This window comes from Geotrypetes seraphini, chromosome 1 (genome assembly GCF_902459505.1).
Source record: "Geotrypetes seraphini chromosome 1, aGeoSer1.1, whole genome shotgun sequence".
Lineage (NCBI taxonomy): Eukaryota > Metazoa > Chordata > Amphibia > Gymnophiona > Dermophiidae > Geotrypetes > Geotrypetes seraphini.
This window is the reverse complement of record NC_047084.1, coordinates 130,470,644-130,495,245: the sequence shown is the minus strand read 5'-3', so window position 1 is coordinate 130,495,245 and position 24,602 is coordinate 130,470,644. Positions and strand designations below refer to the sequence as shown.

General features: G+C 42.9%; 1 protein-coding gene across 4 annotated transcripts in view; it reads right to left on the bottom strand.

The window, feature by feature from the left end:
* The window catches only part of TRPC3 (transient receptor potential cation channel subfamily C member 3), a 95,350-nt gene that overhangs the window by 53,218 nt on the left and 17,530 nt on the right, over positions 1-24,602 (bottom strand). For 2 of the 4 annotated variants that reach the window (XM_033938639.1, XM_033938655.1), the window contains exons 1-2: positions 22,123-22,279; positions 11,714-12,485 (exon numbers count right to left, since the gene is read on the bottom strand). In XM_033938639.1, coding sequence (XP_033794530.1) covers positions 11,714-12,454 — 741 coding nt within the window. In that variant the 5' untranslated portion in view covers positions 12,455-12,485; positions 22,123-22,279. Of the gene's footprint in view, positions 1-11,713; positions 12,486-22,122; positions 22,282-24,602 lie in introns of those variants that run through there. The other 2 variants (XM_033938663.1, XM_033938647.1) reach the window with 2 other exon arrangements.

Below are 24,602 nucleotides of genomic sequence, written 5' to 3'. Positions count from 1 at the left end.
TCCCCCCCCCGACATAACTTCCGGTTTCGGAGGGAAGAGAAGGGAAGCCGGCACGCACACGTTAGAGCCACGGAGTATAAGTTCGCTACGGGCTGAAATCTCCAAGCCGTTTTTTTTTTGTTTTTTTTAAATGTTCAGCAGTGGCGGCAGCAGCAGATGACAGCTGGGCGGACCGCCCAGCTAAAAGGCCCTAGAGAGAACACTGGAGAGGAAGGATGATCGGCCCGGTAGATCAGGACGGCAACACGAGTCTATCACGGAGCCCGGGATGGGCTGCGCGATCGACTCGCGTTGCCTTCCTGAGCTACTGGTCGATCACGATCGACGTGTTGGGCACCCCTGCTTTAGATAGTACCTGTAGCTTTTCCCAGCCTATGATTTTGTCATTAGTAGCACTTTGCACTTTGTATTACATGTTATTGTAGATTTTAAATGTAGATGAAATAAATGTTGTTAGTTTTTAGGGCATGAATTGAATTAAAGAAATTAATAAATTAAACATTTAATTAATTTTATGTTTTTATTTATCATTTTATAATTATTTACCAAGTATAAACTTGTACAGAAAGTAAAATTCAAGTCAAAAGTACATAACTATAGGAGAGGGTGCAGAGGCGAGCAACGAAGCTAGTAAAAGGTATGGAGAACTTGGATTACAAAGAATGACTTAGGAAACTGGGACTGTTCTCCCTTGAGAAAAGGAGACTGCGAGGGGATATGATCGAGACTTTCCAAATACTGAAAGGAATCGACAAAATAGAGCAGGAAAAAAAGTTATTTACAATGTCCAATGTGACTTGGACAAGAGGTCATGGACTGAAGCTGAGGGGGGCAAGTCCAGGACAAATATCAGGAACTTCTGCTTCACGCAGCGAGTGGTGGACACCTGGAATGCTCTCCCAGAGGAGGTTATTGCGGAATCCACCATTCTAGGATTTAAAGGCAAGCTAGATGCACATCTCCTTGCAAGGCGCATAGAGGGATATGAGTGACTAAGGGTACGCCAGGGTACACCTGGCTGGGCCTCCGCGTGTGCGGATCGCCGGACTTGATGGACCTAAGGTCTGATCCGGAGATGGTAGTTCTTATGTTCATATTAATCAGAATTGAATCCATAACATAACATAAAGTTTACTTAAATTTTTTAACTCAAGTCCTCATTGCCGGATCAAGATGGAACAAGAGCAATTTTAATAAGAAAAATGTATTATGCCACGACTGATTTAAACTGAGCTCAGAGTTTCCTAAAAATACTTCTTATCTAGGGCTAGATCTTATCTTTTTCTTTCTCCAGGCGTGACAACGACAGGAAAGCCGTCAGCTGGAAAGGTTCAAAAAAGACATATTTCTGTGAGGAATAATGCACTATACATTTGCATGGGTGACATAAATAAAAAGGATAACACTCCTGGTTTTAGTAATAAAATTATTTACGGAGTCTCTGGGTTTCTCTGGCAAGATCCGGATACATTTGTAAAAAAAAGTTTCTGTTTCTGTTTAAAGAAAGTCTCAATAGCCAGTTTTTATCTGGGGCCAAAGCCACTGTTAGTAATAAAGTTGCAGGCACTGTTTGAAGATTCCAATAAAGTGGACACATCCAAATTTTCCTGTACAACCTCTTGCTGGTGTTTCTGGTGATTATTAGGAAGATAATAGACTTTGTGTAAGTGGTGGTATCACTTCCTCAGTGAGTCCCAAAATTTCCATCACATATCATTTTTCCCGAGGAGTAATCATTAGGACCTTAGGGAAATTCACCAATCTTAAATTATTACTACGGGAGAAATTTTCCAAAGATTCAAGCTTTCTCCTAAGATTGGTATTATCTTTAATAAATGTTTCATGAAGCTGTTTGGTCTTAGATAACTCTTGGTTGATGCTGACAATTGCTTTTTTAGACTCTGATGTTTCCGATTTCAAATTCTGAATATCCTTAGCTTGACTTTTTATTTTCTCCTCTATTTGAACAAATTGTGGTTTTATTAATTTTGGAATGGTAGCAACCAGGTCCCAGATAGAATCTAATGTTACCTCAAGGGGTTTTTGAAGCTGAGGAAAACGGACTGCAAATACTTCTCCAGATGATGGTTCTCCCTGTTGAACACTCTCCTGAGTCTGACCGTCCCCATCAGCAGTTGACTCCTCAGTTCCTGCATACAGACTCTCTTGCAAACACAGAGAGTCTGGCTCCATGCTCCCTTCATGAATATCATCAGCCTCCAGAGCAGGACAAGCTCCCTCTTCGGAAAGCTCCCCCGCCCGTGGGGAGCTGGTAACCTGAGGGCATGGGGCGGAGCCCTCGTATCGGGGCTTAGTGTAGTCTCCAGTCCCAAAGAGATCACCTCCGTTCCACCCAATCGGGGCATCTCTAGCAGGACAACCTCCGACTGTTGAAGGGTGCTCTGCATGTGACGGATTAGCTCTTCTATATTGCCCATTCCAGGTACACCAGAGCTCTGCGAGGCCCCAGCTGTGCTTCTCCCTCTCCATTTGAGCATCTCGGGGTAAACTGATCCAGCAGAGTCTGAGTAAGTAACGAGCTCACCGACGCGTGACGCTCAGCTTGGTCAGTCGGCAGCCATCTTGATCCTCATTACCCATCCTTAATTTTATGTTTTAGTATTTTCCCTTGGAAAATTTGACCACATCACCAACGCCTTCCTAGACTCACACTGGCTTCCAATACAAGCCCGCATCCAATTCAAACTATACTGCATGTTATTCTAAACATTAAACGGAACGGCACCCACCCACCTAAACAACCGTCTAAACAGGAACCTCTCAACCAGACAGAGGAGAACCCAATCCCCTTTCTCCTACCCCCCTTTTAAAGGAACTAAACGCAAAAAGATGTATGACAACTTACTAGCAACACATGCAGCTAAATTGGATCCCACCATCACCAACCTACTGACAGCTTCAACTGACCTCAAGGCTTTCCACAAAGAAATCAAGACCCTACTATTCAAGAAATTCACCCAAATGTCCTAACTCCTTCCTTTTCCCCTCTCGCCCCCTCTTAGAATCCTCACATCAAAATTGTTTTAGACCTTACGCCTTTAATTGCATTCCTCTTACTGGAAAAGTCCAGCTATCCTTTTGTTGTACTAGGTCCAACTTCTTTATTTGTATTTCTCTTCCTGGAATTGTCCAGTTATCTTTTTGATGTAATCCGCTTAGAACTGCAAGGTACAGGCGGAATATAAGCCATTAATGTAATGTAATGTAGTATTCTTGGTATATTATTTCCTTAAATGCCAATTTGCAGAAACGAAATTCTCTGTTTTGACCTTGTTTCAGATCATTGATTGAATCACAACCACGTCATTCTCTTCTTGGTTGGGCTGAGAACTTTTCAGCACCCCCCTCCATACTGTGGAGGCCATTTTGCCTGCAAATGTACAATTAACTAAAGAGGCAATGAGTATGTTTTTAATTATCCTATTGAATTATATAACTTTCTTAAAGATAACTGATTATGATACTAATGTTCCTCTGTCCCTCTTGAGGAATGGTGTGGAGCTGTTATGTTTATAGCCTGGTCTTCATTAAGTGGTTTAAGTCTGAATTTCCTTTTATTTCTTTATGTAAGGTATTTATATACCACCTATCAAAGTTATCTAAGCGGTTTACAATCAGGTACTCAAGCCTTTTTCCTTAGCTGTCCTGGTGGGCTCACAAATCTATCTAACATACCTGGGCGATGGAAGATTGAGTGGCTTGAGTTCATTTTTCCAGCTTGGAAAACAAGTGTCTGTTCCAATGAACTCTTGAAAAGGCAAGCTTTTCGCGTGGGGTACATAAACATGCAAGAATTTCTTGCCTTTTTACTCGACATGCATAATTTAAATTGAGAGGATAGGTAAGCTGGAGTTAAGCCAAACAATGCTTTAAAGCAAATACAACCGAACTTAAAAATAACTCTGGCCTCAAAAGGTAGCCAGTGAAGTTGTAAATAAAAAGGACTCACGTGGTGATGACCTTGTCCTATGCCTTAAGTAGACCTGAGGAGGGCCAGCTTGGTTTACCTGGACAGGTAGGGGTGATGAAATGAGCAAACATGAAATAATAAAAAATTCAGCCATTACACTTTCTCACATTGCACCAGGATTTACTAGTTAGAAAAACCTGTTGATAGATAGGGCCTAATCCAAGAGCAGGTGAGAATGTAGTATTGGTAGCTAAATATGTGAAAATTGGATAAGCTGGAATATAATAATCAGAAATAGTGGAATAGTCTTCCACTGCAGGTGATTAAGGCCAGCAGCGTGCCTGATTTTAAGGCCAAATGGGATCTATTCACAAGGCAAAGGTAGGGGAGGGTCATTAGGGTGGGCAGACTAGATGGGCCGTGGCCCTTATCTGCCGTCTGTTTCTATGTTTCTATGTAAATACAAAAGTAGAAGACAGGAATTTACTTTAACATATTGATTTGACACATGTCTTATGTGCTTGAGTGTACAGGAAGGCAGGCTAAGACATTCTGCAATTGATAACCACCATAGCAAATCTACCCCAGATGGCAAAGCTTAAGTTTTATAGGGCTTCTTTGTTCTGAAGAGTGACCAGCCTGAACTAGGCCGATCCTCTGGGAGTTATAGGCAGACAGGAGTTGGCTTTTGACCTGGTATCTACATTCCAAGGGGCCCTGAGGTTGCAATGACCTGAGTCTGCAATGGGAAAGACAGATCGAAACCATATGTGTATCATTGTATGGATAGATCCAAAATTAAGTTTTAGTAAGTAAGTAAGTCAGTAAAATTACACAATAGGTGTTTATGTAGCTATAGGTAACAAATTAACAAGTGTAGATTAGAATAATATTTTATTTTACTTTTCATATATCTGAAATCCTGAAGAGATCTTGATAAGGCTACATCTGGTGTTTGACCTCTGACCTTAAGCAACTTTTTTCTACTTTTTAGAATTTTGATGGGAGGGGGAGTTAACTGCTCCTTCCATCTTTCTTTGTTCAGTCTTAGTGAGACAGAGATGAGTTTACAGAAAAGGAATTAAAAGCTGAGTCTGAGTAGTCTTTGTGAGTATATTACAATATCTGTTTATGTATTTCTTCTTTTTATAAAATATGTAAGCTTAATATGAGAATGTAACTTTATAGGTATAAGAATGTTATTTGTGACACGCCTATATGAAGCTAACCTTATATGGGAAAAAATAATTTGGACCAATTAGATTCCAGTTAGATTGTAACAAAGGAATGTCGTCATTTAGGATATATATGGATGTGTAACTGGTAAAACATTGGAATTTGTTACGAGCAAGGCCAGCTTTTGGTTTCTGTAATAATTCTCATGATGCAACTGATAACTAATTAATAACTTTATAATCAATGAGATTTGATAACAAATAAATAATACGTTTTTGATTTTATAAAATACTTTGCATCATTTTTTTCATTTTTCATTTTTACAACCCTAGAGTAGCTACAAGTACGCTTGTGTGCAATTATCCTGGTCAGTGGTCAGATTTTTTCAAACCAAAAATCAACCGTACTGCTGCGTTCTGTATTAGACACAGTCTGGTGAGTGATTTTTTATATGAACATAAGAATTGCCGCTGCTGGGTCAGACCAGTGGTTCATCATGCCCAGCAGTCCGCTCACACGGCAGCCCTCTGGTCAAAGACCAGCGCCTTAACTGAGACTAGCCCTACCAGCATACGTTCTTGTTCAGCAGGAACTTGTCCAACTTTGTCTTGAATCCCTGGAGGGTGTTTTCCCCTATGACAGACTCCGGAAGAGCGTTCCAGTTTTCTATCACTCTTTGGGTAAAGAAGAACCTCCCTTACGTTCGTACGGAATCTATCCCCTTTCAGCTTTAGAGCGTGCCATCTCATTCTCCCTACCTTGGAGAGGATGAACAACCTGTCCTTATCTACTAAGTCTATCCCCTTCAGTACTTTGAATGTTTCAATCTTGTCCCCTCTCAATCTCTTCTTTTTGAGGGAGAAGAGGCCCAGTTTCTCTAATCTTTCACTGTACAGCAGCTCCTCAAACCCCTTAACCATCTTAGTTGCTCTTCTCTGGACCCTTTTGAGTAGTACCGTGTCCTTTTTCATGTATGGCGACCAGTGCTGCACGCAATACTCCAGGTGAGGGCGCACCATGGCCTGGTACAGCAGCATGATAATCTTCGATCTGTTCGTGATCCCCTTCTTTATCATTCCTAGCATTTTGTTTGCCCTTTTCACCGCCGCCACACATTGCGTGGCCGGCTTCATTGACTTATTGATCAGAACTCCCAAGTCCCTTTCCTGGGAGGTCTCTCCAAGTACCACCCCGGACATCCTGTATTCATACATGAGATTTTTGTTCCCGACATGCATCACTTTGCATTTATCCATGTTGAACCTCATCTGCCATGTCGATGTCCATTCCTCGAGCCTGATTATGTCACGTTGCAGGTCTTCGCAATCCTCTGCGTCTTCACCACTCTGAATAGCTTCGTATCATCCGCAAATGTAATCACCTCGCTCATCGTCCCTATGTCTAGATCATTTATAAAGATGTTGAAGAGCGCGGGTCCAAGCACCAAGCCCTGCAGCACCCCACTAGTGACGCTCTTCCAGTCCTAGTATTGTCCATTTACCCCACTCTCTGTTTCCTATGCTCCAGCCATCTTTTAATCCACATGGGTATTTCAGCCTCGATTCTATGGCTTGCAATTTGTCGAACGCCTTCTGAAAGTCCAGATATACAATGTCGACCGGGTCGCCCTTGTCTATCTGCCTGTTTACTCCCTCAAAGAAGTGCAGCAAGTTTGTCAAACAAGATCTGCCCTTGATGAAACCGTGCTGGCTGGTCCTCATTAGACCATGTCCGTCAAGGTGATCAATGATGCGGTCCTTTATCAGTGCCTCTACCATCTTTCCCGGTACTGAGGTCAGACTCACCTCTGTAGTCTAACCTTTTTTTAAGATCAGCGTAACATTCACCACCTTCCAGTCCTCCGGAATCTTTCCCGATTTGATCGATAGATTGAAGCAGTTCAGCTATGGTCCCTTTCAGTTCCTTGATGACCCTTGTATGGATGCCATCTGGTCCCGGGGATTTATCGCTTTTAAGCCTATCAATCTGCCTGCATACCTCTTCTAGACTGACCGTCAACCCTATCAGTTTCCCATTTTCACTTCCAGCATATAGCCTGAGGGTATACTGTGTATGTCCTCTTTGGTAAATACAGATGCAAAAATGTGTTCAGTCTGTCGGCGATTGTTTTGTCCTCCTTTAGTGCTCCCTTTATTCCTTGATCATCCAACGGTCATCCAATGACCCCAAGTAAAAGATGTTACAATAATCTAGGGTGGATAAAATGGTAGATTATACTAATATCCTAAAGGAAGCTGAATCAAAAAACTTTTTGATGGTTCTAAGTTTCCACAAAATCACGAAACATTTTTTAATCATTTGATCAGTGTAATTCTCTAGAGATAAATAACGATCTACTGTTACATCCAATCATTGATTCCATGCTGTTTATATATATATTTTTTAAGGCGTGTAGTCTCTAGAAATAGACTAAATAATCATCCAATAAGGCTAAAACACAAGAGAAAATATCCAGCTGGATCTACAGGAGTAATACTTAAGGATCTCAAGCGCTCACAGCTAAAGGCCCGTTGTATATCACAAGTGAGCTATCATTGGTCCTGTATATTCTCCTATTTTCTCATGTTCTCCTATTTCAAAACTTATTTGCTTATTTGCTTATTTGCAGATTTGCAGATATTATGATGTACTAATTTTTCATCTATCGTAAAGTACTTTCTTGTTCAGGCATTATGAATTATGAAGTACTTAGCTTCATGACATGACGACGGAAGATCTCCGTTTCGCTCACAATAAGGAGCTTCGTCAGGAACGGCACTGTGTGTGCCAATAGTACATAGGGTTTAGAATTAAACCATAAAGAGACAGTCTAATGTCATAGCCCGATAAGACAGCCCCTTTAGCCGTCGTTGTCGTCTATCCTGTCTTATCGGGCTGTGACATTAGACTGTCTCTTTATGGTTTAATTCTATCATATCTCCCCTGTGCTGTCTCTTCTCCAGGTTGAAGTTCCCTAGCTGCTTTAGCTTTTTCTCATAGGGAAGTTGTCCCAACCCCTTTACCATTTTTATCATCCTTCTCTGTGCCTTTTCTAATTCCGCTCAATCTTTTTTGAGATGCAGCAGACCAGAATTGCATACATTATTCGAGGTGTGGCCGTACCATAGAGCGATGCAAGGGCATGCTCATCTCTCCAGGAGATGTCTTCATCAGCCTAATATAAGCCTTCTCTGTTATTACAAAGGAGAATAATATTTGCCTAACTTTGAGCATAGCTAGGGTGTGTTTGTGTTCTCATTGCTACTTGGCCAATAAGAATACGCATCTCTTATTTTCCTAAGCTGTGTAACCTTTCTGAGTCACTCATCTGTCCATGTTAGATTGTACTGTAAATAAAAGCCTTAATTTTTTATAATAACAGCTGTTTTCATTGGATTGGATTTATTATTCTTGATTTACCACATAAGTATTCAGCAGTGTGCATAAAAATATATAAATGCAAAGTACATCTTCATTCGGTTTGATACAAAGTGCATCAGCATATTACAAGAATACCAAGTTTTAACAGCTCGATCGATAGAAATCCATTTGGTGCTCTGCAATACCCTTTAATAATTTTTGTCATCTCAAAGCTGGGACGTTGGATCATTTACTGTACTATTGTCCCTTGATACTTAGATTATGGAGATCTACCTGGGATCAAGTGAACAGTATATTGGTAAATCCAGTGGCATTGACGTACGATACCATCCTGTTTGATACCAAGACTATTGGGTGTTAGAAATAGTCTGTGAGATTTCTGTGTAATGTCATGAGGGAATATTGGTGAAGAAAATTCGATAAACTATTTTGGAAGTTTAATATCTTCTGTAAAATTTATTGAGACTTTGGGTTTTATTTGTGTTTTGAGATATAAGAAATTTGAGTGATTTTGGAAATAGGAAATTCTGGGGAGGGAAAAAGTATAAGGAACATCAATTATCTATTTTTTTTTAGCTTAGAAAGTATATTTAGGCAATTTGGGGTTATTAGATTAGGATAGGGTTTTCCCTTATTGGTTTGTTTAAGACAGAGTAGTAGGTGGTTTACATTAATGAGAGCAAAAAGTCAAATATCAGCTCGGAATAATAAACTGCTCTTTATAATGACAGGGGTTGCCATACAAATCATTATGAAGAATTGGAATAGATTGAATTATACTTTCTGGTGGGAATCTCTGTGTTATACGTTTAAAATGGAACGTTCGATGGCCATACAACAGGAACGGTACAAGAATTTTATGGATGTTTGGGAACCATTGGCTAAGTATTGTAAGGAATGATAATTTATTTTATTTTATTGACCTTTCAGCATAAACATCCAGGGTGGGTGGGTGGGAGGGGGAGGGGTTTGCATTGAAGTTTAATTCAGGGAGCATATGGGTAGTTTTTTGTAGGTATCTTCTTTCTGATTATTTGGGGGGGCGGGGGAAAATATTTGTTCATTAATGTCTAAAAGTTTAATGTGCTTTTCTTGTATTATTATGTATTTTGAAATTGTTTGTTTGCACATTGGAAGTTTGGAAAATCAATAAAGATTTTAAAAAAATTAAAAAATTATGATATACTATTTGAACACTGCAGTTGCTGAAACAATACTGTTTCTTCAACAGTTTCCTAAAAGATAAATACGATTTTTTCCATCATTGAGAGGAATCAAGTCCATTAGTAAAAATTCACCCTCCTTTCCATTCTTACTAACTGCGATATGGAATGGACTCCCTCCTTAAATTAGGTTGTGTTTATCTCTTCAGCTCTTTCACAAAACCTTAAAAACCACTACATTTCATCGCCAATGAATAATGATGGATCTTTCTTTGCGATCTAATTATGTCAACCGAATCGAGCTCCTTGATTCGGTATATAAGAGTAAGAATTAGATTAGATTAGACATGCCATCCAAAAACTTGTCAAACAAGGAGTTCCACAAAGCAGGGCCTCCTGTCAAGGCTAGTTCGACATGACCAAGACCAGGTTATGACAACAGCTCTTTTCTGCTGAAGTGCTATAGTAACAATCTGACCCTAACCTTTTAAATCAACTTATAACTAATTTTATATTTTAATTTTAACCTTCGCATCCTCTTGAACCGTTATTTTACCCTTAGGCTTCTCCTCTTATAGGCTTGATCTTATGCCATTCTAACTTAATCAATTCTAAACCGAGTTGAGCTCCTTCAGGAGATGATCCGGTATATAAACCGAAGATTTAAATTAGAGCGTGAGGATCTCTGTGAGCAATATCTAATTAGCCAAATACATTGGAGGTTTTGCATGCCAAGCTTTGAACACTATACACAACAATTTCAACTTGTTGCATTGATCCACAAGCAACCGGTGTAGTTTGTGCTACACTGGAGTGATCTGTCCTTTGAGGCCTGGATTAACCAGTGCCGTTGTTGGTGGCTGCCTTAAAAGCGAACGCCGATCGCATGTCAATCACACCGACGGTGCCGGTTAGAGAATTGCACCTTTGGCAAAGGTAGGTGCCGGAACTGTAGGCCAGGGTTTTCCAGGCCTACACTTTCGCCACCTACCTTTGTTATGAATCACACTTCCGTAGGTGCTTGAAGACACCTAATGCTACTTCTGGCATGAGCCACGCCTACAGTGGTGTGAGGCGCCGTAATTCTGTTGCATGCCTCTTATTCTGCTGTTTCATTATGCTCACGTTACCCCTCTCGGATCACTTCACGGGCTCCCTGTCCATTTCCACATACAGTTCAAACTCCTCTATTTGACCTAGAGATGTATTCACTCTGCAGCTCATCAGTGTCTCTCCTCTCTTATCTCTCTAGACTCCACCCCGGGAATTCCATTCATTGGGTAAGTCTCTCTTGTCTATACCCTTCTCCTCTGTTGCCAACTCCCAACTCTGTCCCTTCTACCTTGCTGCGCCGTATGCCTGGAACAACCTGCCTGATGCGGTACGTCAGACTCAGTCACTGGAGCTATTCAAATCTGTGCTAGCTGCCTAGCCATGAAAGACCAGGTGACTCTGTGGTTAGATTAAAGGGTCTTTTTACTCTCTGGAAGCTTCGGTCCATTAAAGCATATTTTGATGCTTCATCATTCAGAATTTTGGTACAATCCCTTATACTAAGCCAACTTGATTACTGTAATATCGCCCATCTGGCAATTTCCCAGAAGAATATGCAGCGATTACAACTGGTGCAAAATGCGACAGTCAGGCTGATTTTTGGATTGAAGAAGTTCGATCATGTAACGTCTTCCTACCAACTCCTGCATTGGCTGCCGATGGAGGCATGTGTGAAGTTTAAGTTTGGATGTTTTTGCTTTAAGGTACTCTTCAGTTTAGTCCCTAAATATATACTGTATGTACTCGTATTGCAAGACCTCGCAGGGTTAGAGAGAGAAGAACCATCGGCTCAGTTGTGATGATGTGACGCGTGTATACTGTATGTACTCATATTGCAAGACTTTGCTTGTATATCAAGTTAAAACTGAATCAAATGTTTGCTTGTCTTGCAAACCAAGGTTTTACTGTACATAGTATCTTATACACTTCCCTTAAGCACAGGATACAACTTTTGTCTAAACCAAGATGTCATGTACCAAGCTTGATGTTATATGACAGTTCGGATTACCTTGAACTCCTTCTCAATATTGGCCAACTTGGCTAATTCATTGCTGAGCTCCAGGGCTGTGTGTACAGGGTCCTCACTGGACAAGGAGAGGTAGGCTGGGCTGGCCAGCCCACGGTAGGCATTGATCCTGGAACGGGAGTGACTGAAGGCATCGTGACGCTGCTTGTCAGCACAGTCACTGCACTTGCAAAAGTAGTCATGGGGCCGTTCGATGCGGGCCCCCCGGCTTAAGAGCATGTGCACCACTTCGTACTTCTGGCAGTGAGCGGCCAGGATGACGGGAGTGACGTCGGGTGAGAACCTGCTGCCATCCTCATCGTAAGAGTAGAAGTCATCATCCTGCAGCTCCTGCTCACCAGGGCTCAGTGCCAGCCAGCCACTCCCAGCCAGGGCAGAGTGGCTCAGAAGTGCCTCCACAATGCGCACGTAGCCCTTGCTGATGGCCAGAAGCAGCGCATCCCCGATCCGGGCCAAATTGGGCTTCTTCAGCAGCAGCTCTGTGACTTCCAAATGCTCATTGCCCACAGCCAGCTGCAGAGCATTCTGGCCCATGTAGTCCACACAGTTGACGTTAAGGGTTTGAGACTCCTCCAGCATCCGCCGTACCACAGGTATGTTGCCGTACTCTGCTGCGTCGAGGAAGCGCTCCTCCTCTGCCGTCAGGCTGGTAGCTCTGCCGTGGAACATGAATGCCGGGCCTCGCACGGCCTGTCGCCTACTCTTCTCCCTCATTGCGGTCATTCGCCACAGTGACGGGCTGCTCTCACAGGACCTGAGGAAAGATAAGAGAGAGAGTGACCTGGCTGGCAGTCTTTCTTTCCTCTCTTCCCAACCCACTAGAAATATGCACTGCTTCAGTGATTCGTGACCCTAGTCTACCACAGGTGAAGCCCAATTTTTCATAGGTCATCTAGATCAGTGATTCCCAACCCTGTCCTGGAGGAACACCAGGCCAATCGGGTTTTCAGGCTAGCCCTAATGAATATGCATGAGAGAGATTTGCATATGATGGAAGTGATAGGCATGCAAATTTGCTTCATGCATATTCATTAGGGCTAGCCTGAAAACCCAATTGGCCTGGTGTTCCTCCAGGACAGGGTTGGGAACCACTGATCTAGATCATATGAGACTAGGATTACCATATTTTTCTCCAGGAAACCCTGATCCTGCCCTGTTCCACCTCCAGCCCCCCCCCCCCCTCCCCAAAGCTTCTTCTCTTATTTTGGACGAGGAGCATGCACGGATGTGTGTGACATCATCCACATATGCTCAGAGGCCCTCCATATGCGGCCGGAGTTCGTTGGGGCTTTCCAAAACCCGGACAAATGCTGGGTTTTGGAAAGTCCGTCCAGGAGCCCAGACGTCTGGTAACCCTATATGTGACCCCCAAGAAAATGCTCTTGCTGAAAAATCTCTAAAGTCCCCACCAGGGAGACCAATCATATCAGCTCTTATAAATTCTATTTAGAGCATTTCCTGTTCCTGATCCTTTCTCCTATATGTAGTTCTGATCAAATCCCCTTCCCCTCCCTCTGAAGGTGGAGTGTTTCTCTTCCTGATCTCCTTCTCCAATTGAAAAACCTGCTGTAAAACTGTTTAGGAGGTGTTATATACGAGGAGGCAAAGTCACGACTGATTCATTTATTCCTTCTTTCCAAAGCTGGACTCTGAGCATCATCTCTTCTCACTTGCTTACCTAAGTTGCTGTTAGTTCAACATGTTTCTGTAACTGTGACCTGTGTGCTATTTCTAAAACCATTATCTCTTTTGTGTCATGGGTATACACAGTATATTTATAATTGGTTTCATCTCATATGAATTTTTCATTCATTTCTTTATTAATGCTTCAAAGGAAACAAGGAACTCGTATACAGAAAAAAACCCAACAATAGTAATTCAAAAAGGAATAATTTACAATTAACCAGTCCATATCAAGGAGAAACTTGGTACAATATTAACCATAAAAACGAGAAAAGGAAACCCAAATCAGCAACTGAATCTATATCTTTCCCTCGCCTACGGTCATAGCCATGGCTGAGTTTTTATCTCATATAAAATTAACCAAATGAATACTATACATAAGAACATATGAATGGCCTTACTGGGTCAGACCAATGGTCCCTCAAGTCCAGTAGCCCGTTCTCACAGTGGCCAATCCAGGCCACTAGTACCTGGTCAAAACCCAAGGTGTAGCAGCATTCCATGCCTCTGATCCAGGGCAAGCAGTCGCTTCTCCCATATCTGTCTGAACAGCAGTTTATGGACTTTTCCTCCAGGAACCTGTCCAAACCTTTTTTTTTTTTTTTTTTTTTAAGTCAAGGTTTATTTATTGAAATATTTTCAAAAATGGAACAAAAAATAATACATTAAACTGACTGATGGCGAATCACAAAATCTGAGAACAGAAAAACAGTATAACAATAAAAGCGTACGATGCAAGGATAACAAATCCTAGTAACCATCAATCAAGTTAAGCATAAGCAGCATCCATCATAGAGTCAAACAAAAAGAGGAGAAGAGGGGGAAAGACAAGAGAGGGGAAATAAATAAATAAATAGTTATCAGATAGAAAAGAAAATGAGAAAATAAGCATCAGTACGGTGTAAGTAGAGCTTTAAAGATTGCCAGTTATCCTGAAAATGATGGTAATTATTCAATTTTTTTGGCTAGATAAGCCTCAAATCTGTAAGTTTGGCAGACTAAAGTCCACCATTGAGGGTGAGAGGCTTTAGCCAAGTTCTTCCAAGAACTGAGAAGGACCTTAAGAGCTAAAGCTAAGAGGACATCAAACAAAAAGCATCACATATAGAGAGATTGAGCGAAGATGCTGAAGATTTCAACAACAACAATGTGAACTAGAGAACATATGGTGTTCCATGCAGATGTCCAATATTGCAGGACAAGTAAATAAGAGGTGTTTTAAGAAGCCAGGGGCAGTAGAGCATGTCCAACATGAGCTGGAGAAGGATGGGTTCATTTTGGGAGATTTAATGGGGGTCCATTGTGCTCTGTGCTTTGTGTAAGGGAGGCAGATCTAGAAGTGTGAAAAGTGGATTTTAGAACAGTATCAGAAATGGGTATGCCAAGGTCTTTTTCCCGTGTCAAATCTTTTTTTAAAACCAGCTCATTAACTGCTCTTACCACGTCCTCTGGCAACGCATTCCAGAGCTTAACTATTCTCTGAGTGAAGAAATATTAACTCATATTGGTTTTAAAAGTATTTCCCTGTAACTTCATCGAGTGTCCCCTAGTCTTTGTCATTTATAACGGAGTGAAAAATCGATCCACTTTTACCCAATTCTACTCCACTCAGGATTTTGGAGACTTCCATCCTATCTCCCCTCAGCTGTCTCTTTTCCAAGCTGAAGAGCCCTAACCGTTTTAGTCTTTCCTCATACGAGAGGAGTTCCATCCCCTTTACCATCTTGGTCGCTCTTCTTTGAACCTTTTCTACCGCCACTATATCTTTCTTGAGATAAGGAGACCAGAATTGAACGCAATACTCCAGATGAGGTCACACCATGGAGCGATACAGGGGCATTATAACATTCTTAGTCTTGTTAGCCATCCCTTTTTTAATAATTCCCAGCATTCTGTTTGTTTTTTTGACCGCCGCCACACATTGGGCGGGAGGTTTCATTGTATTGTCTAAAACAGTGTTCTTCAACCACCGGTCCATGGACCAGTGCCGGTCCACAGAAATTTCCTGCCGGTCCACAGGGCCAGCACGTGCAACAGGCCCAAAACAGTGTTCTTCAACCGCCGGTCCACGGTGGGATCGATGCGGCGTTATCTTCGAGCCTAACTGATTCAGTGCACAAAGCCACAGGCAGTGACTCCTACGGGCATCCTGCGCCTGAACCAGAAGCCTTCTCTCTGACGTTGCAAGGTCAGAGGGAAGGCTTCCAGATGAAGCATGGGACGTGCAAGCTGCAATTAGTACTATTATGGGGGCGGGGTCTGGGGTGGAGATTGGGTAGAGATAGGCGGGGTCTGGCCCACGACTTAGCCCAGTGTTCTTCAACCGCCGGTCCACGGACCGATGCTGGTCCACAGAATAATTATTTTATTTCTGCTGGTCCATAGGTGTAAAAAGGTTGAAAACCACTGGTATAAAATGACACCCAAATCCTTTTCTTGGGCGCTAATCCGGTAACTGTGATTTGGGTTATTCTTCCCAATGTGCATCACTCTGCATTTGTCCACATTCAATTTCATCTGCCATGAAGCAAGAACCCCCTCCCCCCATCCCTAAACCCATATTGATTGATGACATGGACCAAGGTATTTTTTCATCTCTTAGCACCAGCGGAATAGCAAGGGGGGCCGGGGGCAGTCCACCCTTGGCACTGAGTTGGTGGGAGCGCCAGCACCTGTCCTCCGCTCTGTCCCCCTCCCGCTTCTTCTACCCCGTCCACTACCACGTGTATGTGCTCATTCCCTTCCCCATACCTCTTTAATGTTTCCAGCATGACCAGCAACCACATGCTGCTGCTCTGCCAGCATCGGCCAGCATCGGCTTTTCTTCTGATGTCATTACCCGCGCCCAGGAAGGATTGTCAGAGGAAAAGCTGATGCTGGTGTGAGCAGTAGGCTGGAGTTGCTGCTTACGCCAGGAACGGTAAAGAGGTACGGGGGAAGGGAGGGGGCGGGGCAGAGAAGAGAAGAGGGTGGGAGAGGGGTGCCATTCACCCTCACTACGCTGCTGCTTAAGCACACACCATCTTAGGAGTGCACCATGTATGTAATATCTGGCGAAAGACGTAAGAAGACTTGAGGCGGTCCAGAGGAGGGCGACGAAAATGATAGGAGGCTTGCGCCAGAAGACGTATGAGGAGAAACTGGAAGCCCTGAATATGTATACCCTAGAGCAGGGGTGTCCAATGTCGATCCTCGAGGGCCGCAGTCCAGTCGGATTTTCAGGATTTCCCCAATGAATATACATGAGGTCTATTTGCATGCACTGCTTTCATTGTATGCTAATAGATCTTATGCATATTCATTGGGGAAATCCTGAAAACCCGACTGGATTGCGGCCCTCGAGGACCGACATTGGACACCCCTGCCCTGGAGGAAAGGAGAGACAGGGGAGATATGATTCAGACGTTCAAATACTTGAAGGGTATTAACGTAGAACATAATCTTTTCCAGAGAAAGGAAAATGGTAAAACCAGAGGACATAATTTGAGGTTGAGAGGTGGTAGATTCAAAGGCAATGTTAGGAAATTCTACTTTATGGAGAGGGTGGTGGATGCCTGGAATGCGCTCCCGAGAGAGGTGGTGGAGAGTAAAACTGTGACTGAGTTCAAAGAAGCGTGGGATGAACACAGAAGATTTAGAATCAGAAAATAATATTAAATATTGAACTAAGGCCAGTACTGGGTAGACTTGCACGGTCTGTATATGGCCGTTTGGTGGAGGATGGGCTGGGGAGGGCTTCAATGGCTGGGAGGGTGTAGATGGGTTGGAGTAAGTCTTAACAGAGATTTTGGCAGTTGGAACCCAAGCATAGTACCGGGTAAAGCTTTGGATTCTCGTCCAGAAATAGCTAAGAAGAAAAATAAAAAAAAAAATAAAAAAAATTGAATCAGGTTGGGCAGACTGGATGGACCATTTGGGTCTTTATCTGCCGTCATCTACTAGTACTAGTGAATTCAAATCAGTGAAGAAATCAAAACGAGCGAAAATCGACACAACGTGTGTGTCCTTTGCAACAAGTTTCTTTATTTTTGATATACCGTCTATCCAAACAAGTGTCTAAATGGTGTACAGTATAATAAGATTGAAGAAAGCAATAAAAAAGGTAAATAAAAGCAATATTTTATGGAAATATTAAAAATACTAGATGAATTTACATTGACATATAAGGAACAAAAGGGAAGTTGGGGAGGGGAAGTTTTTTAAAAAAACAAGTAAAAAAAAACCAAAAAAGGAAGGTAAAAGGGGAGTGGTGAGACATTAGGGTGGGGATCGCTTCAAGAGAAGCGTTGGTGTTTCAAGGCTTAGCGAAGTGAGGACTGGTATTAAAGAGTATAGGCGTCTTTAAAGAGAAAAGTTATAAGAACATAAGAATTGCCACTGCTGGGTCAGACCATTGGTCCATCGTGTCCGCTCACGCGGCGGCCCCCAGGTCAAAGAACAGTGCTCTAAATGAGTCCAGCCTCATCTGCGTATGTTCCAGTTTAGCAGGAACTTGTCTAACTTTGTCTTGAATCCCTGGAGAGTGCTTACCCTATAACAGCCTCCGGAAGAGCTTTCCAGTTTTCTACCACTCTCTGGGTAAAGAAGAACTTTCTTACGTTTGGACAAAATCTATCCCCTTTTTATTTTAGAGTGCCCTTTTGTTCTCTCTACCTTGGAGAGGGTGAACAACCTGTCTTTATCTACTAAGTCTATTCCCTTCATAGCTTTAAATTTTTCAAGAGAGTTCTCCAATTGAAGATCTAATGGAAGGGCATTCCACAGAGAGGGGGGGCAAAGCCCTGGCAAAATTGACTTATCTTGTTGGTTCTCAATAATGTTCAACTTTTTTTCAAGAAACGGCCGCTTCGCTTCAATTGGGCGGAGTTCAATTGGGCGGAGTTAGGAACACACTTTGTATTGCCAAGAGTTATACTCCATTGCTAGATTCCACTGAGCTCGGTTCAGGGGTAAATATGCCCCTTCTTCAGGATCCCAAATCATATACGCCGTTGTGGTTGAGAAAAGACAGCAGTTGAGGGCAGGCACTGAAAAAACAGCTCCTGCAGAAGCTACGACAGCTCCAGATTGCTGGAAAATGATCCACTGTAAGAGGTGGGTGTTCCCTCCTGTGCATTAGAAGGAGTGTTCATTTTAATACTAATGAGCTCCTTGTAATGCATTTGATAGAGTTCTCGGTGGATGCTACCATGATTGGTAAAAGCCCCCCCTCTCCCCTCCCTCCCAAGAACCTTTTTGTTCATCGGATGCCAAGCTGCCTTGCAAGTAAGACTGGCCACAACCCTAGTAACCTTTTGAGCATCAGGGCCTAAGAGAGGTACTAGAGGCTCAATGATTCATCTAATGTAACCATATAATCTGAACTGAAAGGAAAAGGATGCGAGAGTCTTGGAGTTCTGTTATTAAGGAGTAAATGGTTATTATCTGTTGTTGTCGTTAGGTGCCATCGACTCGTGCTCCAGTCCTAGCGACTTGATGAATTGCGGATCTATAAAGAAATCAGTTTTGTGCTGGTTCAGAGAGGTCCTACAGCATCATCTCCACGCTTTGTTTTCAATATGTCCAGCCGTCTGATTGCAGGTTGCTCTCTTCGCTTGGTTCCTTTGATCTTCCCAAACATGAGGTCCTCCTCCAATGATCTCTTTCATGTCATGGTGTGACTTCATCATTTGGGCTTCGAATGACATAGTCAGTTCGATCTCTTCCAGAATCGATTTGTTAGTTCTTCTGGTGGTCCACGGCATGCTTAGAATCCTTCTCCAGCACCAAAGCTCAAACGAGTCAATCTTCTTTCTGTCTTATCTACCACCTACTAAATGCGTGAAAGATGCTGGCGTTGGAAGTGTTTGAAGTTCCTCCAAGATGACCTAAAAATGTTTCTTTGATGAAGTATTATGACACTTTGGGCTAGATTCACAAACCTGCCCAATCGGGCCCGATCTGGGCCCAATTCGGGCAGGTCCAATGAATTCCCTAAACTCAAATATGCAGATCGGAGGAACGCGCCCTTCTGCCGGCACAGATCGCAGGTCTGCGATCCCAATGCATGCACAGACCCTCTGTAGATGGTCTGCGCATGCGTCTAGACCCAACTTTTTTTTTTTTTTTTTTAACTTTCACGTGTGCCGACTCTCCTGCTCTCCCCTTCCAAGCCCTGCTCGTGCTGCCTTCCCTGCAGTGCGAGCTCACGGGTTTAAAGCGGGGCTGCACTGCGGCGGCAGAGCCAGGGGGAGCAGAGAGGACATGTCAGGCAGGCAGATCAGGGGTGCAGGAGATTGGGGCTGACAGGGCAGAGAGCAGGGCTTCACTAGAGCAGGAGAGTCAGAAAGACGTTTTCAACTGCTCTCCAGCAGTCGCTTCTTCAGTTGATCGGCCAGCCCAATCGGATGTGAAATTTTGTGTTCTGAATCGCGTCCCTTCCTACATTGCATGCGTTTCCCCTCATTTGCATGCATAGATTGGGAGCGGATCGCAGGAGAGGTAAGTGAATCAGGCCGGAGGGAAATTTGGTCGTAAAAGGGTCGCAAACCGATCGGTTTGCTTTGTGAATCTAGGCCTTGGCCTTTTATTCTTATTCTGTACGCAAGGGCCGTTCAAAAAGTATCAGACCTTTATTCTCATAGACTTGTTAACTACTAGAATGCCCATTTGAGGAACATTTTTTTAAAATCTTAAAACCACTCTGGTCTCTGGCTATTTTTCTGTGCCTAACCGTTTGGCTGTCACTATAGGGAGCTCACTAACCAGGAGGAGCACTTACAGTCTGTGTGTGAGAGTCAAAATTAAGAGGGAAGGAGATCTCTACAAATTTCATTATGTCCCTGTCCCAGGGGTGACCTTCAGCTGCACTGGGTCTTAAAGGAAAAGCCCACAAACAGGGAAAGCCACTGTACATAGAGAATAACGTGGGGACAAATTTTCACTGGCCTGCCCCTCCGAGCTCTGACACTATCCCTGTCCCATTCCTGCAAGCTCTGTCCTCATCTGCACAAGCCTCAAATGCTTTCAAATCATAAGAAGCAACATTCTACAGCTCAGATTGTGATGTCATAATGCCTCATTCCACCAATTCCTAAGCTCCGTCCTCATCTCATAAGTAGCAACATTCTAGAGCTCAGATGGTGATGTCATAATGCTTCATTCCACCAATGCCTAAGCTCCGTCCTCATCTCATAAGTAGCAACATTCTAGAGCTCAGATGGTGATGTCATAATGCCTCATTCCACCAATGCCTAAGCTCCGTCCTCATCTGCACGAGCCTCAAACACTTTAAAATCCTAAGTAGCAACATTCTAGAGCTCAGATTGTGATGTCATAATGCCTCATTCCACCAATGCCTAAGCTCTGTCCTCATCTGCACGAGCCTCAAACACTTTCAAATCCTAAGTAGCAACATTCTAGAGCTCAGATGGTGATGTCATAATGCCTCATTCCACCAATGCCTAAGCTCCGCCCTCATCTGCATAAGCCTCGAACACTTGAAAATCCTAAGTAGCAACATTCTAGAGCTCAGATTGTGATGTCATAATGCCTCATTCCACCAATGACTAAGCTCCGTCCTCATCTGCACAAGCCTTGAACACTTGAAAATCATAAATGTTTGAGGCTTGTGTGGTTAAGGCAGAGCTTACAGGAATGGGGCAGGGACAGGGCCTGAACTTGGAATGGGATGGCGATGCTGAGATCCCGCGGGGACGGAGACAAATTTGTTCCCGTGTCATTTTCTATGGGGGGGGGGGGGGCAGCATGGAATCTGTTTACTTTTGGAAACAATAAACTAAGCTTGGTAGACATTAGGTCTGATCCAATATAGGGGAGAAGGAACAAGAAACGAAACCCCCCAGATACCTGTGAATAAATGTTCAGAGAACCATCGCTCCAGCTGAGAAAGTGTCAACTGAACTAGAAACTCAGAAATCAGGCGGTTGATATGCTTAAAGCAAATCACTAGTCATTTTTTTTTATTTATATCGCGTCCTCCCGGGTTACAAAAGAACATTCAAGGTACATTACAGCATATTAAAAAAGCCCTTTGACCTTCCTTGGTATATCAAATCCCATTAGCATCAAGAAAGAGGCAGAGTGATCTTTTTTAAAGCTGCATAATGCTTGCGCTTGTCGATTGCTGCTAAGATTAGGGAGGGAATCAAGGCATGCTATATCACTCTACACCCCCTGCAAAATTCTAATTAGTGCAAATGAGTCACTTCAGGGTAATCAGACCTGCCATGCTGATTACTGTGAAGACTGACCTTCCTTTCCCTGTGTTCCCACCTAATCTTCAGCATTTATCCCTGATGTGAGACAGGCTACAGAGCACTTGTGATGCTGGCAGAAGCTGCAAATAGCAAGTCATTCTGCAAAATTCAAGGCAGCCGCAAGCAGGTGTCAGGGGAAAATAATCCACATTTCATCCCTGCATCACTTTCCAGGTTTATGACAGAGCAAAGGTTCAGGGTCTGTGGAACACAGAGCTGCCAGGAGGGTGGCTTTTTGGCTGGTTCTAGATTCATGCCAACCTCATCCTGGTGCATTATGGGAGCTGCAGCCCTGTTTTCAATGAATAGAATCATGGACTTCAAAGAATCCACTGCTTTGGGACATAAGTTTAAAACCCTCACTAGCCAAAAAGTCTTTCTTCTGGAATGGGTTGCTTGGTAGTTCAGGGAACAAAAAAGCCTGCTTTTTAGGAAATCTATAATACTTACCTTTAGACTACAAAATTGAGATAATCTGCATAGTTGGGTTGCATAAAAATCTGGAAGCATTTATGGCTCTTCAGGTTGTCAATGCATAGACTCTTAGATAAGTAGAAATATATATCCATTCAAGCATTATTGTAAAAGTAAAATCCAGACTGGATTTGCCTATTTGCACTAGGTGGCAAGTCTCTATCCAGAATTAAGGTATGAGGCAGTGGTTCCCAATCCTGTCCTGGAGAACCACCAGCCAGTCAGGTTTTCAGAATAGCCCTAATAAATATGCATAAGAGAGATTTGCATATCATGGAGGTGGCAGGCATGCAAATCTGTGCCATGCATATTCATTAGGGCTATCCTGAAAACCTGACTGTTTAGTGGTCCTCCAGGACAGGGTTGGGAACCACTGGTATGAGGTATTAAATGGCTGATGCAGTTAGCTTATCAGGGTTTAAAAAATGTTTGGCTAATTTCCTCAAATAGAAGTCCATAAGCCAGGGGTGGGCAACTCCAGTCCTCGAGGGCCAGAATCCAGTCGGGTTGTCAGGATTTTCCCAATGAATATGCATGAGATCTATTTGCATGCACTGCTTTCAGTGCATATTCATTGGGAAATCCTGAAAACCCGACTGGATTGAGGCCCTCGAGGACCGGAGATGCCCACCCCTGCCATAAGCCATTATTAAGATGGACTTCGAGAAATCCACTTCTTATTCCTAGCAATATAAAATTTGTTTTACTTCTCGGGATCTTGCCAGGTACTTGTGACCTGGGTTGGTCACTGTTGGAAACAGGATACTGGACTTGATGGACCTTTGATTTGTCCCAGTATGGCAATTCTTATGTTCAATGTATGCACTGTGGGTTAGTAATTGTTATATTCAGTTCTCCAGGCCACTGACTAGATTTAGATTTTAGGTTGTACTCAATGAATATTCATAAAAATATTTGCATACATTCAGCTCACAAAGCAGATCATTTTAGATATACAGTAGTTAAGCTAAAATCCAAATCCTTTTGGGAAACTCCAATTCCACAGTACATCTGTGAGATTACCACTAGGGGTCCTCAGTGCCATTTTGATCGCATAATATAAAATAATCAGCTTATCACTCTGCTATCACCAGCCTTACAATAAAGCATGGTGGTGGCAGAGTTATGTTGTGGGGATTTTTTCCATCAGCAGCAGATGTGAAGATAAGATGCATGATGGATGGCACAAAGTACAGGCAGATCCTGGAGGAAAACCTGTTCCATAGGCCAAGGACTGAGGAGACTGACTTTTTTTTTTGCATGATAATGTCCTAAGCAAAAGCAGCAATGACTCAGCTAAAAGAAAGTGAATGTCCTGGAGTGACCCAGTGAAAGCCCAGACTTGAGTCAAATAGAATATTTGAGTCAGACCATCTCCAGCCAATCCAGAGGAGATATTCTGCCCAGAATGGGTGAAAACTGCACCAGCTCCTCTGTAAGGCTGGTAGATACCTACCATGAGTGACTCATGCTGCAAAAGGAACTTCCAAGTCAGGGGCTGCAAAGACTCATGCAATCAACTTTTTAAATACTGTATTTCAGTAATCGTTCTTTCAGATTAAAAACTCTGAGTGTATTGTGTAGATCAAGGAAACAAACTGATACTTTAATACATTGTGAATTATGGATTTTTTTAAGCCATTGCACTGTATTGTGACTGGTTCAACGGCCCATTAAAGAGTCTTAAAATGGGAGCCCAAAATGGATAGAGGACTTATGGAGGATGCCAGAGAAGCAAACTCTAGAATTACACCAAACAGGGCATGTACACACAGAGGGATAGTTACAGCCCTAAACAAAGGCACAGGGGAGGAAGCTACGTGCATGGAACAGCAGGTCAAACACTTAGCAGTAAAGGCCAGATTTTATAAAGAGTGGCTAATTCAATACGTCGTGCTCCATCCCTGGCACTGTTCAAATCCAAGCTAAAGGCCCACTTTTTGAAACTGCTTGCAACTCTTCAACTCCCCCTCACTGCTGTCAGATACCTAGACCCTGAAATGGCCTGTCTAAATTAGATTGTAAGCTCTTCTGAGCAGGGACTGTCTATTGTAAAGGCTCCTTCGCATTACACTCTATAGAAATTCAACTCTTCAACTCCCCCTCACTGCTGTTAGATACCTAGACCCTGAAATGTTCTGTCTAAATTAGATTGTAAGGTCTTCTGAGCAGGGACTGTCTGTTGTAAAGGCTCCTTTGCATTACACTCTATAGAAATCCAACTCTTCAACTCCCCCTGACTGCTGTCAGATACCTAGACCCACTATAACCTCCCCAACCCTGAAATGTCCTGTCTAAATTAAATTGTAAGCTCTTCTAAGCAGGGACTGTCTATTGCATGTTAAAATGTACAGCGCTGTGTACAACTTTTAGCGCTATAGAAATAATAAATAGTAGTAGTAATAAATAGCAGCAAACCCCTCTTTTATAAAAACCGTAGAGTGGTTTTTAGCGCC